The sequence below is a fragment of the Haliaeetus leucocephalus genome, unplaced genomic scaffold (genome assembly GCF_000737465.1).
Source record: "Haliaeetus leucocephalus isolate CR32 unplaced genomic scaffold, Haliaeetus_leucocephalus-4.0 Scaffold2, whole genome shotgun sequence".
Taxonomy (NCBI): Eukaryota; Metazoa; Chordata; class Aves; order Accipitriformes; family Accipitridae; genus Haliaeetus; species Haliaeetus leucocephalus.
In genome coordinates, this window is record NW_010972438.1 from 14,698,201 (window position 1) to 14,713,136 (window position 14,936).

The 14,936-nt window shown below is 35.5% G+C and overlaps 1 protein-coding gene across 1 annotated transcript in view; it reads left to right on the top strand.

Annotated features, from left to right (window-relative positions):
- IL17RD (interleukin 17 receptor D) overlaps positions 1-14,575 on the top strand; it is a 50,944-nt gene extending 36,369 nt beyond the window's left edge. Inside the window, exons 4-13 of the mRNA XM_010572563.1 lie at positions 1,028-1,146; positions 1,596-1,716; positions 2,737-2,781; positions 2,881-3,032; positions 3,874-3,939; positions 4,482-4,536; positions 5,492-5,602; positions 7,321-7,505; positions 10,175-11,111; positions 13,399-14,575. Of these exons, the coding sequence (XP_010570865.1) occupies positions 1,028-1,146; positions 1,596-1,716; positions 2,737-2,781; positions 2,881-3,032; positions 3,874-3,939; positions 4,482-4,536; positions 5,492-5,602; positions 7,321-7,505; positions 10,175-11,111; positions 13,399-13,514 (1,907 nt within the window). The 3' untranslated portion in view covers positions 13,515-14,575. The remainder of the gene's footprint in view (positions 1-1,027; positions 1,147-1,595; positions 1,717-2,736; positions 2,782-2,880; positions 3,033-3,873; positions 3,940-4,481; positions 4,537-5,491; positions 5,603-7,320; positions 7,506-10,174; positions 11,112-13,398) is intronic.
- Positions 14,576-14,936: the final 361 nt, after the last annotated feature.

The window sequence follows — 14,936 nt, forward strand, 5'->3', positions numbered from 1 at the left end:
ACAAAACAAACCCCACCCCCCCCCCCCCCCCCCCCCCCGAAAACTAGTGAAACAGAGGAGGTCTGTGGTAAATCATACATTTGGGTGGGTTTTTTTATTATTTTGACAAGCATAGCATAAACTCAAATTAATCCATTTTGATTTAGGTAGCATTTAGCTTATGAAGGCTGTGGCTGTGTCTTTGATAAATATCTATTCTGATAAATATCTATCTGTAATGCTGCTGAAAAGATGTAATTAGATGGAGTAGTGGTAGTTAGTCTTGAAGAACTATGCAGTGACTTTGATACCTGAGCCACAAAACTATCACAGGGTAACACTCTGGTATTGTCCTCTGACATTTACATCGCCATGACTCGGTTTAGTCATGTAATGAAGTAATTCCATGATTTGAACATTGCAAAGAAATATAAAGACACTGTGCTGAGAGTTAGTTGTGTTAGAGTAACTTGAAAAAAATGGGTGTAGTTCTGGCATCAGTTACAAATAACTGGAAGTATTCACACACTGGAATAAATTCCATTCCATTTAAGTCAAGTTTTCTGTTATCCCATGCTATACTAGAACTAAAGAAGTTGTAACAATGGCTATCCCTTTAATCTGCTAGTCTCAGAAATGATAGGAAGATGTTATAAAGGAGTATTTCTATAATTTGCTAGCAAAATGTTATATTTAATTGCTAATAATGGAAATGTGAAGTTTCTATAAAGTACTCCTGAGGGTGAAGGAAATGATAACTTACATTGCAGTGATAATTTGGAAGCCCCAGCTGAGGTGTGGGCCCCTCTGCTCTAAGCATTACACAAGTATGTAGTAATTGCAGCCTTTGCCAAAGACTGAATTCTAAATAGGCAAGATAGAAAATGCAGGAAGAACTGACGTACAACAACAGATATTAAAACACGAATGTTGCTTCATATGAATGGTAAGTTTTATTTTTAAAGACAAATATATTCAAATTACATAAAATACCACATTATGCATTTTGAAATATTAGTCTTCTATTTAAATGCCCTGCTGTTTGCAGGGATTGAATACCTGAAAGGATTTCGAGTAATACTTGAGGAGTTAAAATCAGAGGGAAGACAATGCCAGCAGATGGTTTTAAAAGATCCAAAGCAGCTCAGCCCCAGTTTTAAACGAACAGTAAGTGTTTTGTTTCAAGAAAAGTTTCCTTGTTGCTTGATTGTGTGAGTAGTCTTGAAAGTGTTCCTATGCTGCATATAAATCTATCTCTATCTAAGCATATACACAATGTGCTGTTTACTAGGATGCAAGTCGCTTCCTAAAAGTATTACTCTTTAAACTAGTGGTAGTTGTTGCTCTAGAGACAGATCTAGTCCCCTTCTATAGAAGCTTTCCTGAAACTGGAAGCTGTCATTTGGGTGGCTCTGGAGTACAGGTGCACATCTGTAATAGTCCACATCCAACTCTGTTTTGAGATCCCTCGTGTCCATTTGCAATGGAGGAGTGGATAAAGGATTCTTAATGTATTAATTTCTGCTTATGTTTGCAAAAGTGTGGGCTTGTTTTGAAAGATACTTTCAGTTACAGTACTTGTTTTTACTATATGTTGCAATCTTGTCTTTTTGTAGGGAATGGAATCCCAGCCCTTTGTAAATCTGAAGTTTGAAACAGATTACTTTGTAAAGATTGTTCCTTTTCCTTCCATTAAAAATGAAAGTAATTACCACCCATTTTTCTTCCGAACTAGACGTAAGTAGTGCATACAATATAGTATCGCATATCATCTCTTCACCAATGGGCGCGTCCCCCACCCCAGCTTTTTAGTTTTCCCAACAAAGGAATGTAGTAGATGAAGATGTTAGCTGAGTCTGGGTTAAAATGGTTACTGACGTAGTCTTTGAAGGAAGATCTGGGTGCAACGTAGAAAGAATTCGGATGCCGCAGATACTTATGTGGTGTATGATAATACGTGTTAGGCAACAACCAGAAGAAAAGTCTCAGTTAGGCCTGAGATTACCTCATGTTTGCTTACAGCAGGATTACTCCCATGGTTCTCAGGAACATTTGACTCATGGTTTGCTCCTTCTCCTCTCTGGACATTGTGAAGAAGCTCAGGTTGTTTTTAGTTTTGAGATCATGATTTCAAAACCAGGTATCTAGAGATGAGTATATATAAAATTAGATAGCAACAAATCAAGTTGAATTTCTCAAAATTACATAGCAGTTCTCATTGGAGTTAGAAGAAACTTGAATAAGTTCCTCAGTGCTTAACCTGTATAATGAGAAACTGCAAGTACCTTTTGGAGTGAAATGTTGATATTTGTCCTGCTTAGGGGTTTTTTCCCCCTTAATTCTTAAAATATTTCTTAAAATATTTTCAAGTCTGTCTGTTGATGCAGACCGTAGTAATGTTTGTCTTTGTAATAGTGCTCAGCATGCTTATTTACTTGGAGTAAATGTATTTAAGGCTGTTTCAACTTCCTCTCCTGCTGTGCTGTGCCTGATGCTATCCCTTTTGTCTCACTAAGGAATGCTGTTTTCAAATTAATGAACTTGTGTTTCGCATATAAAGATGAGAAGGGACTTGAAATCATAACAAAGAAGCTAAGTTTGCAAAATATATTTACTCCATGCATATTAGAGACTGAGAAAGAAATGGGGGTATTGTCTTCAAAATGATGAACTCTCTTCTTTTGCCCTCCTTTTTTCTGTTTGCATAGCATAGCATTTTGATACTGTATCATTAATAATTTTTGTGTGTATTTGTAGCATGTGAATTGTTGCTACAGCCAGAAAACCTTGTCTGCAAACCTTGTAAGTAAAGTGTAATACTTTCTGTATATTCATCTTACAAAAAGTTACTGTACTTGAAGAGCCACTTTTTTTCTAATTCATTAATATCTCTTCTGACAGACTGGAAGCCAAGGAACCTGAATGTTACCCAGCAGGGTTTTAACATGCAAGTGTCCTTTGATCATGCACCTCACAACTTTGGGTTTAGATACTACTTTCTTCACTACAAACTTAAGCATGAAGGGCCATTTAAGCAAAAGACCTGCAAGCAGGTACGTCGCTGAGTTTTGCAACTCTTACAAGCACAAAACCTATTAACATTAGATGTTCTAAGGTTTTACAGAAACCTTAAAAACTTAATATAGTATAGAATGCTATCAGTTTTAAATTTTTTAAACTATTTGGTACTGTTTATATAAATAATAATTGTATTGTGATAGCACTCATCAGTCGAAACCAGGCTTGAGGGCTCCATGGGAGCTGGATAGTATAAGCAAATGGGATGAGACTGTTCTCTCTCGAAGACACTACAACTAATTAGTACTTCAAACTGCAGTTTTATTATGTTTGTTATACATATTATTTTTTACTTTTTTATTTCACCTTTGCACCAAATTAACCACTTTATAGATTACCCATCTGAGATGGTATCACAAGATAGCCGTCATTTTAGTTTGTGCATGGCATTAGGCTCTCTGTGATTTTGTACAGCTGTGTGCCTAAATCTTATTATGGGAGCTGCAATTTGCTGTATTATTTTCCTTAACTTTGGTTAGTATTCAATGGTAAGTTTGTTCTCAGTGGTCAACCTTTCATCTGAAGTCTGTGAAAGCTGGGGAGCTCCAGGGCATAATGTAGAGTTTATATATTAGACCAAACTTTTAAGTTGGTTTGTTTTTTGTTTTTTGGGTTTTTTTTAATTAATCATATTTTAGTTCTGCAGGCAGAGGATTGTAGTCCTTGCATATTTGAATGGAGAGACTTAGTTTTGCTGGTTTAAGGTGTCTTAATACAGGAGGGCACTGTATATTTCTAAATCAATGTGAATGTATATTTTATTAGGTTTTAAAAGTATGTGAATGGCTTGCAGAGTATTCTCTTTCTTTGATGTAGGAGCAAAATACAGATACTACAAGTTGTATTCTTCAGAATGTGTCTCCAGGGGATTATATAATTGAGGTAATATTTCTAAACAGTCATTTGTACAACAGCTAAATGAGTATGTTAATGGAGAAATGAACTGAAATTAAAGTATTTCAGGTTATATTCTAGTAAAATCGGACCTCACATCCCTACTGAAATACGATGGGCAAGTAAAGGTTTTTATACAGATTGTTCTTGACCTTTCCATAGCTTTGCTTCCCTGAGTGCATAGCAGTTTCATCTGTGCCTTCAAGTAAAGTTGTGGGCCTGCGTAATTCTTGGACTTCGACTTTTTTAGTTGGAATTCAGTAGTTTGGTCAATTTTTACTACACTTAAAAGCTGTGTATTTCTCTTGATGGTGACAGTATGTGAACTCTGAAAATTAATGTTACAACATTAAACTATGTACCAACAAAGGTGATTTCACTAATTACTAGTTAGTGGTGCTCTTTAATTTTAACTTTTTGAACAGTAAGTGTCTTCACATTTGGTCATGAAAGCTGTTATAGTTTATGTATTGCAAAAATAAATAAAATTAAATATCCACAAAATAACATTCAACTTTTACTTTTCAAAGCTGGTTGATGACACTAATACAACAAGGAAAACAATGCACTATGCGCTAAAACCAGGTATGAATTTTGTTTTTTAAACAGTATACAGTATTTACCTTATTAATTTAGATTGTTTTAATTATGTTGGAAACAAATCTTGATTTGACCTGTGTCTGTTTGCCATAATCAAGGCTACTGAGGCAATTGTGCTGTGATTTTCTGACCTAAGGAAAAAAGAGCAGACATGCACACTTGTACATACGCATCTGCCTGTCTGTACATTTATATTTAGTACAGTTTAGATCAATATGTCATTGGAAATCTGTGTGGGAAAGTCACTTTTGTTGTATATATGGATATGAAGTATCATAGTCTGTATCTTAATTGCATGCAACTTATGCATGCAGTAGTGTGGAAATAATGTAGTGAAACTGAGAGAGCAGCCTAAATGTGTTACCTGCCTATGTACTTCAGCACTGAAGTCAAATCAAGCAGTCTAGAAAACCTGTCAGGTGAATGCTTAGCATGTCTGTGGATAAGACCAGTTATTAAGAAGCTAAGTAGGGATTTCGGAATGTAACCGCAGACACAAAACATAGCCTCAGATGAAGGCAATGGGCAAAATGGACTGAATCCTAATGCACATTGCTAAAGATAATCTGTGCAGAAAGAGAGTTCTTTCTAAGTGGCTAGTTCAGCACCCTGGAATAAAAATCTGTCAGGTCCAAATGAATATTGCATATCTTACCAAAACTACACTTCATGTAAAGTTCTTCTTATGGGGGGAAGTATGAGTTGGTATGCAGCACTTAATATTTGTGTTAGTTGCTCTAATGCTGTGGTGATGGAGACAGTCAGCATAAAACCAGTTTAAAATGGAGCAGAACATGATGATGTTTGATTCTACTGGATATTTGAGAATTACCTGCTAATAGTGTACTGCAGCAGTTTTACATTCCCAGTGTGAAGATTTGATTCGATAATTATAATATAGCTTATTTTTTTTTGGCTAATTCTCCTTTATTTTTCAAAGTACATTCTCCGTGGGCTGGACCAATAAGAGCTATTGCCATTACAGTCCCATTAGTTGTCATTTCAGCATTTGCAACGCTTTTCACAGTGATGTGCCGCAAGAAACAGCAAGGTAAGAGGGTTTATTCAATACAGAGTTCCACTTAAAGATGCACTGTTGCAACCAAAAAAGTCTTAACTGGTAGGTTTGTTCCAGAAATACCTTTATCTGAAGAGCTTTCTTTTCTTTTCTTTTCTACTTCACTCTCCTTATTGCCCACAGCTTTTTTTGTGTGTTGAAACTTGTAGCAAATTCTTAATCGGTGCTTGATGGTAATTTGTTGCCATAGAAAGTATTGTATCACAAATCAAGACTTCACTGTAGAAAGAAGAGAACAAAATTGCTGTTGGGAAGTATTTTTGGTTTCGGGTTTCGTTTTATTTGTGAAAGTACTACATGACCATGTAGAATACAAACGGATCTGTAAATTGATATATTTTAAACATTCCCTTATTTAACTCAGAAATGTCTAATTCATATTTATTTTAAATGAGAAGGAAAGTAAAGCCATGAGATACAATACAATTCTCAGCACTCTCTGAAATACTACCTGTATCTATTATTCCAGATTTGCTCACTTTCCTGGAAGTTGCCTTTACACTTCATCCTAAGCCATCTTCCTAAATTTACTCTTTCGAAGACTTACTTGCAGATGTTTCTCTAAATGAGATTCCATCCCTCTTTGCTGACTTCTCTCTCCACTGTGTCCAGGAGCTGGCAAGCCACACTTGTTAAACATTGAGATGTTAAAAATCAATTGGCATTTTTTGTAGAATCTAGGGAATCATGCGGTTTCATGGATGTGGAAAAAGAGATTACTTCCCCAAACCTCACATATCTGTGTTATCCATCTGAATTTTGGCATTGAGCTATACTGCAAGTGCTATATGCCATCTGGGTTAAATCCTTTTACCTTCTGGTCTTCTGTAGTTATCCCTTTGCTCACAGCTAGCACAGTTCCAACACAAAACCCAGACAAATCAGTAAGGATTTGTCTACAGAGAGAGTTGTTCCAGAATAGCTATTCCTTTTGAATTGTTCTAAATTAAATCCCTAGATGGATATTCTTATTTTGAAATACTCATGCTTTATTCCAAATTAGTTTAATCAACTGTAGAATTAGATTGAATTAGTCTGGTGTAAAGCCAGGCTTTTATGTTCCAGCATAAAAACATCTATACAAGGAAAGAAACACTAATAGCTATTTTGATTTAAATTAATCATATCCTAATTCAAATTAATGTCAAATTAATGTCCAAATGTGTGTGTGTCTATATACACCAGAGAGATACTGTATGATATTCTGAAGGGATCTGTGTTCCTGGAGTTTAATATTCTTACCTGGCTTGTGTTGTAGGTCTGGTTTTTTTATTTTTTTTTTAAATAAGACCGTTACACAGGGAACTCTTGATGATGATACATCTTTAAGGCTTATACTATTTGAACAGAGAGGTGAAGACTGTTTAAGCTGGATAGAGTTGAAACAAGCTCACTATTTATAAAAATAAACCTTTCTTGAGTTTGCTGAGTTGTACAGTAATAATTGCACATTTCACTTTCAAAGTTTTTTCCACATATGTAGCAACTCATAAGCTGGATAAATAGAGTGTGTGCAACTTTTGTTTTTCAGGCTGGAAAGGAAAGGAATCTCTTATGAAAAAAGTCATTACTGTATGCATTAGTAACGTGCCTACAAAAGTTTAAAAAAACCCAAAACCAAAACAAACCCCACAAAACCCGAACAAAACCAAGCTTTATAGTGTGAACTCTCTTTCTTTCTTCCAATCTAGAAAATATATATTCCCATCTAGATGAGGAGAGCTCAGAATCTTCAGCATATGCTGCAGGTCTCCATGTGGAAAGACTTCGTCCCCGGCCAAAAGTGTTCATCTGCTATTCCAGTAAAGATTGCCAGAAACATGTTAACGTCATCCAATGCTTTGCTTATTTTCTTCAGGACTTTTGTGGCTGTGAGGTAAACTCATTTCTTCTGTAAACAGAGTTTCCGTAATTGAAACAGCACCCCCAAAATTCATAATAATTATGTGCTTGAAAGTGAGATATTTCAATCTCTCCACAGAGATAACTTTCATTATTTTTCTAAATATTGGCTATATACATTTCCTTTACTTAGGGAAAAGGAACAGATCATAGCCCATGTGAAAAAAAAAAAAGTAGTGGAAAATGTGTACTGTATTGGTTCCAGGACTTTCATTCAGCCATGTTTAGCTTGTTTCATATTAACTGCTTTTTCTGTTAAGTAAGTCTTGCATCTTTATAGTCAGCAGCCACAAAGAGGTATTGGTGTCTACCTGATACACTTCAGTAATCCTAAAAGACGTTTTATATTGTAATTTTAAAGTAGTTGAATGTATCAAAACTCCTACTCGTAGAGCAAAATCTATGTAATTAGGATTAATTGTTGACATTATGTATTAATTTTTATTGATTTTAATTTTTTTTTAACTTCCCTTCTGTTCCATTAATGCTGTAAAATCAGCATGTCTTTTTCTTGGTTTTGATTGAAAGCTATGAGAAAGACATTCAAATTGTTACTTTGAACGACTAGGCTTAGAATCTCAGACTGCTTTCTAAAATATAATCAATACGTGGCCAGTCTTTCACTTTTCAACTGTAAAAAGGCAAGACAATTGTTAACCTATTTTTGCTGCATTTCCTGCCACCGTGATTTTAAATGTGAATGGGAACTAGTTTTTGAACTATACAGCAAGTCTGGCCTCTAGTGGCCACACACAGTAACATAATCGATGCCTCGCATGTTGGGGGATGTTCACAATTCATTCATAATGTTTAAAATAGTTCAGGTAAGGTGTTTTATAGGTAACTTACTTAAATCCCCTTTTTAGAGATGTACTTTAGCCCTGCTACACCATACTTCTTTGAAATAGTGTTAAGGTGAGCTGTTACTGCTATAACTGTGTATCATGGAACACATGGTATCAGGCATCATTTAAGATTTATATAACAAAATATTGATAGTGTCTACATACAGAAATAATATGTGTTATTATTAAAGCTGTGGAGTTTGATACAAAAAAGTGGTGCTCAATGCATAATGGAACATTTGCACAACCATTTTTCACGTTGAATTGGAATGTTTTCTCAAAGGACAAAACCAGTGGCATTTAACAGTCATTTAAAATAATGACATGGCCACACTAAAAATCCTTTCTCACATATAGGAGATCAGACAGTGTTTTGAAGAACAGAAACAAAAACAGACACTAAAGAAAAACTACCTGCATTGTACAGGTAGTGTCAGAGTATGTGCCAAGCAGCTGTAAAGTGGCTTCTCTTCCCCGTGCATAGAATAGAATAGTTCAGTTGGAGGGGACCTACAATGATCATCTGGTCCAACTGCCTGACCACTTCAGGCATGATTACTTTGTTCTTGTAGCTGACTCTGCGATAACAGTTTTCATGAGTCCTTGTGTTCTAGGCATCCACCTACTCTCTGTCTTCTGACATGGCAAAGTTTTCCGCTCTGTTATGGTTGAGGTAGCAGAACAAAAATACTTTGTTTTCTGGAAAAAATGCTTGAGAGAAGACTTCATAAATAGTGTTGATGTGTATCTATTACAGAAGTCTTTTGCATCTATTTTTTTCTGTTATTCTCCTGCTCATTCTTTCTTTCATGAGATAAAGCATTGTGCCCTTCATCTTGGTGTATACAGACATTTCAGACCATGTAAAATGTTCAGAAAATTTGACAAAGTACAAAATAAAAAAACACTTATGATTAAATTTTCAGAGCTTTCTGATCAGAGATAAGCTGCTGCTATTTTGCAGCCTAACTGAAAGGGCTTGATGTTATAGGCACTAATTATGTTTGTATCTAGATATGAAAATTCTTGGCATCAGATTTCATTAATATGAAAAACATGATAAATGACTATGGATTTCCTTCACATTCAGCACATTAAGAATCCAGATATACAACAGTTACATTGTTTGAGGCATGCACAATATATTGTTTATTGTGGATTGATGATATCTAATTTGATCAGATAAGTAAATAGTAATTTACTTGGTCCAGCCACATTTTCTATATTCTTTTTATTCCCTGAGAAATATTGCGATGTACCAAATCCATAGCGGTTTTATTTTTTAAGAAACCAGTTTACATTCAACTACCTGGCTTTGCACTGTTACTTGTTGATTCCATAAATTTATATGTAACATGGGTATAATTAGGTATGTAATAAGTAAGCAGCAAAATGGGTTCATATAGTAAGTAGCATTCTTGTTTTAAAAAAAAAAAAAAGTCCAGAAGGTTCTCCTTTTTACCTTAGCAATTCACCTACTGCCTTAGCCCACTGAAATATTCAGCCTGCAAGCCAAGTTTAGAATGAATGTGAGGCCTTGCTTATTTTGGCAAATAACTACTGACATAGTTAGTATCATTGATTCCAGGTTGTTCGCTGTCAATGCTATGTTAATTACTACTTATTTCTCTTTTAAAACAGCTTGTATTTGTATCAGAGACAAGCTGTAGTTATATTAATCATTAATTCTCGACTTTCAGATAAATACAAGCTGACTCACTGAGCATAACTCATTTAAATTTTATTAGCAAATATATCTTACAATGAATATCAACCAGAATGTTCTGTTCTTTTCCAGGTGGCTCTAGATTTGTGGGAAGATCTAAAAATTTGTAAAGAAGGTCAGAAAGAATGGCTTATTAAAAAAATAAACGAGTCCCAGTTTATCATCATTGTGTGTTCCAAGGGAATGAAATACTTTGTTGAAAAAAAGAACTGGAAACACAGAGGGATAACCAAAGATGCAGGAAGAGGAGAACTCTTTCTGTTTGCTGTGTTAACTGTTGCAGAGAAGCTTCGTCAAGCAAAGCAGAATTCAAATGACCTCTGCAAGTTCATTGCAGTCTACTTTGATTACTCCTGTGAAGGAGACATCCCTGGTATTCTGGATCTAAGTACAAAATACAAACTCATGGACAATCTCCCTCAGCTGTATTCGCATTTACACTCCAGAGATCTTAGTGTACAGGATTCAGAGGTGTTTCCTGTTAACATTAGTAAAAGGAATTATTTCAGGAGCAAATCTGGGAGGTCCCTTTATGTTGCCATTTGCAATATGCATCAGTTCATTGATCAGGAACCAGACTGGTTTGAGAAACAATTTATTCCCTTCCCTCCACCTTCTTTGCATTACTCGGAGCCTGTCATGGAAAAATTTGATTCAGGCTTGGTTTTAAATGACTTGGTGACTAAACAGGTGATGGATGGTGATTTTTACCTGAAAACAGATGTAAATATTTCAGTGGGGAATTCAGACTCTCACTGTATAATTCAGCACTTAAACCTTGGAGAAGATACAGAAACTCAGGATGTTCAAGGTGGTGGCAGCTCTGTTCTTCAGCCGTTGTTACATGTTGTTAAAGCTTCAAATCTTAAAGATATGCCTCGAGATTCTGGAATCTATGATTCATCTGTTCCTTCATCTGAATTATCTTTACCTTTAATGGAAGGACTATTGACAGACCAAATTGAAACATCTTCCATTACAGGAAGTGTTTCTTCATCATCAGGTTTAGGTAAGATACAGCAGTGTTTCAAAAATTGTGTTCAGTTACTGTGTGCATATTTCTACCATCTCAAAATACTTAAGATAATATGTGAGGAGTCATATAGAACGCTGCAGAGAAAGGTAAGCATTGTATAAAGATGGTAAAAAAGATAGGTTTCAATAATTTCAGAAAAATGAATCTTTTCCTTAACTTATTGGGGAGTGGGGATTCTTAGCTAAATAAGAGTTCACTAAAATTCTATTAATAAGTCACTTCTCATTGTTTGACCTATTATTGGAGAGATGGCTTCCTTCTTCCAGGGACTTCTTGGCAGCTGGGATACTCAGCTGACAGCTGCATGGTTTAATGAAGAGGGTGATATGGTGAAGCATTCATACAGAACAGCCATAAATCTAGAACTGACATCCTATTTTGCTCCAACACATGCTAGAACCTTTAGGAATATAGTCTGTACTGCAGTTAACTGAAGTTTCAGAATGACATTAGGCTTCTCACTGGATATGGGCTTGGGGGGAATGAACAAACAGGTTTCAGTGGAGGAGTTTAAATGCTTGGAAGACACTCTCTGAAATAGATACCCAGCTTAGATGCCTATGGTTAGAAGGTGTAGATATTGCCTTAGGCTATATAAAAAGCTGATGCGACCTTACCAGTAACAGAACATTGAACTGGCATCACAACTACATCAGTGTGGAATGTTCCAGCAATTGCATTCATAGGATTAAACTGCTGTTTGCTGAGATTTTCCTTAAGCAGCTACAACAGGTGAATATTGCATTTTGATGCTGGTATGCTGTTCTGCTTTCTTGCATGCGCATTGACAGTAAGGTAATTTGTTAGACTTTTCTCTTGGCTAAATGGATTAATTTTTTTATTATTCAGATAATTCATAACTAATAGTTGATGCCAGAATTATCTTGGGGGGAGAGAATAGAGATGTTGATTTACAGACGTAGCATCTATATTGATAGGCTAGATAGTCTATAGGACAAAATAACTAAAACCGGAAAACTTTTCAGGTAGAAAAACTCCAGATTTACTGATTTCGTTACATAAGCCACAAATACTCTGTTATTGTTCCAAATTTAATATATTCTTTAATTTCCTGCCATCTTCTAACATAGCCTTTTTTCACATTTGTGGGAAAAATTACAGATGATATTTGTAAAGGTTCTAGTGTTGGATGAAAGTAGGATGCTAGTTTAACATTTATGTCCTTTCTGTGAGAATGCTTTACCAGTATTCCCCTCCTGATTCAATCACAGAGCTGTCAGCTGGGTATCCCAGCTGCCAAGGAGTCACTGGAAGAAAGAGGCAGTCTTTCCTGTAATTAATTCTCAAGTCACATACCTACTTGTTCACATGTTTCAGCTATAGAGGTTAAATATTACAGCACTAGCTGGTAGAGTTGGATCTTAACACTGACGTTCCAACATCTTAAGAAACCAAAATAACTTCTGCCATTTTCCCATTCGCTGTCCCTGTCCAAAAGCACCGCTCTGACCGACTCTCACTCAAACCTCCCCTCACCCAAACCACAGCCCTAATTAGGTACAAGAGTACAAAGGAGACAATGTCTAGAACTGAGCATCATCTGCGTTTTAGAGTGCAACCCATTAAATATTTTTACTGTCCCAGACATACAAAATATTTATAGCCCTAGTATTTATATGCCTAATCATGTGAGGAGTAGATAGAATTATTTAGCTTTTATTCTTGTTCCAATAGTTGGACATGTCCAAATTGTTACTCTGAATTCACAGTACCATTTCTGTTCTGGCTACCTATTTTTTATCTGTTACTTGGTCAGAGCAGAAGTGAATAGCTCTGTCATTTAGCATCTCAAGGTAGATCTTTCCTTTCTTCTTTAAAGGACAGTTTGATTTAATCTTTTCAATTAAAATCATAAATCACATAACTTGTAGTACTTTGTCTTTTGGTGCAGTTCATGTGCAGACTACTGATCTGCAAAGAAAAGATTCTCAAGGAGATCATCATATTGGGCATCATCAACTGAAGTTCAAACCAGTTTAATTTTGAGGAAGTACCAACAACCAAACCTTTACTAGGTCCATTCACTAACAAGATTTTCTCTAAGAAGCCCTGCCTGGGTAGAAAATTTGTATTAATTCTTTAGATAAGGAGTTACTGGGCATGGTAGTTCAGCATCATGAATGTATGGCATTATGATCCAGAGGGTTTTCATAAATTTTCTTTGCATTGTTTCTAAAATGTTGACCAAATAGAAAATCAGTGTTTCAATTAATGAACCTCACTTTTTTTCCTTTTATAGGAGAAGAAGAACCTCCTGTAATCACTGCTACGAAATTCTTAGTGCCTGGAATATGTAAAGCAGAACTTCATTGCCATATCCATACTGACGAACTGCAGGCAATTGCTCCTTTATAATACATTACAGCATTGTTATGCATTGCCACTTTATCAACAGCCTCTGTTTGTGCTTTAACTACCACACTGTCTCAGCACTACATCTACATGAAGGAACAAATACTCCCTGAAGAAGATCTGTTATTCTTAAGGGATTTTTTTATAGCCAGTAAACTTGAATCTGTTGGTCTTTCATGATTTGAAAAATGCAGCTTGGAAAAATAGATGAGAATGCATTTCAAAATTGTTCCTATTATTAATTTAAATGTTATGATGTTACATTGTTTACAGATGCCATAATCAAGACTTTTTTTTTTGCTAGAAATAATCTTGCAACTGGACATAAAATAGCTTGGAACATTAAGTCTTGGTAAATTTTGTAGTCCAGCCTCTAGTTTTAAGTGCTGACTTACTTGATGGCAGGGGTGTTGTAGCGAATGAGAGCAGGATTATTTTCAGAAGCAAGATAAAATGCCAAATGTGAGATCTAGAAATTCATCAGCAGAAATTATTTTCTTTTAGAAATGTTTGAGCTCCTTTCCTCACAGTCTCCTCTCTTTCCCAAATGTAAATGTGTCTCAGTATTTAATTTCAGATAAGCACATGTCTCCCTCTTCTGTATGATTCTTCTGTCTCTTCTCCACAATCTGGCTATGATGACTCACAAATAGTACCATATTGAGTCTGAAGTATCATTTTTATAATAGACAACAGTATAGATCCTGCATATGCTGAGTGATACCAAGGAAACTGAAGTTTCCCATTTTCTTCCTGGAATGGTTAATATAAAGAATACTTTAAAGAGATGGGGGAAGGAAGACCAGATTTTTTATTTAAGGCATCATTCTGGATTTTTTTCAGCCATGAGATGAGTATGCTTTATGGGGGATTTCATACTATCCTTCAAGAACATACTGCTACAAGATTACCTGGGGTAAAACCAGTTAAGCAGTTAACAGACATGAATACTTTGTTTTGAGCCAACCAGTAAACAGAAGCCTATGAGTTATTTTGTGGTTCATACTACTTATCATTACTTACTGATTAAGACAGTATAATATTACTAGTGTTATATTAACAAAAAATGCCAAAACTAAAACTGGACATGTTTATCTAAAGACACAGAGCATGCATGTCCTTTCTTCTGCAGTGACCAGGTAGATATACCATCATCCAAAATATCCTTGCTGTTTCCAAAGAGCAACTTTTCATAAGTAAAACCCATCTATGTAACTGCAATTCTAGGCACTATTGGAATAAGCATGATAACAGAAAATAGTAAAGGACACCTTATCAATGTGCCTTTGCTAATTTTGCTCATGGAGTCAGATTCTGTCTCATTTAACCTGTCTTCACGTTCCACTATCAGGAGGTTACTTTAGGAATATATCAAGGGAGAACTAAACCACCTCAAATATTCTCTCAGTTTTGATAGATGAGATA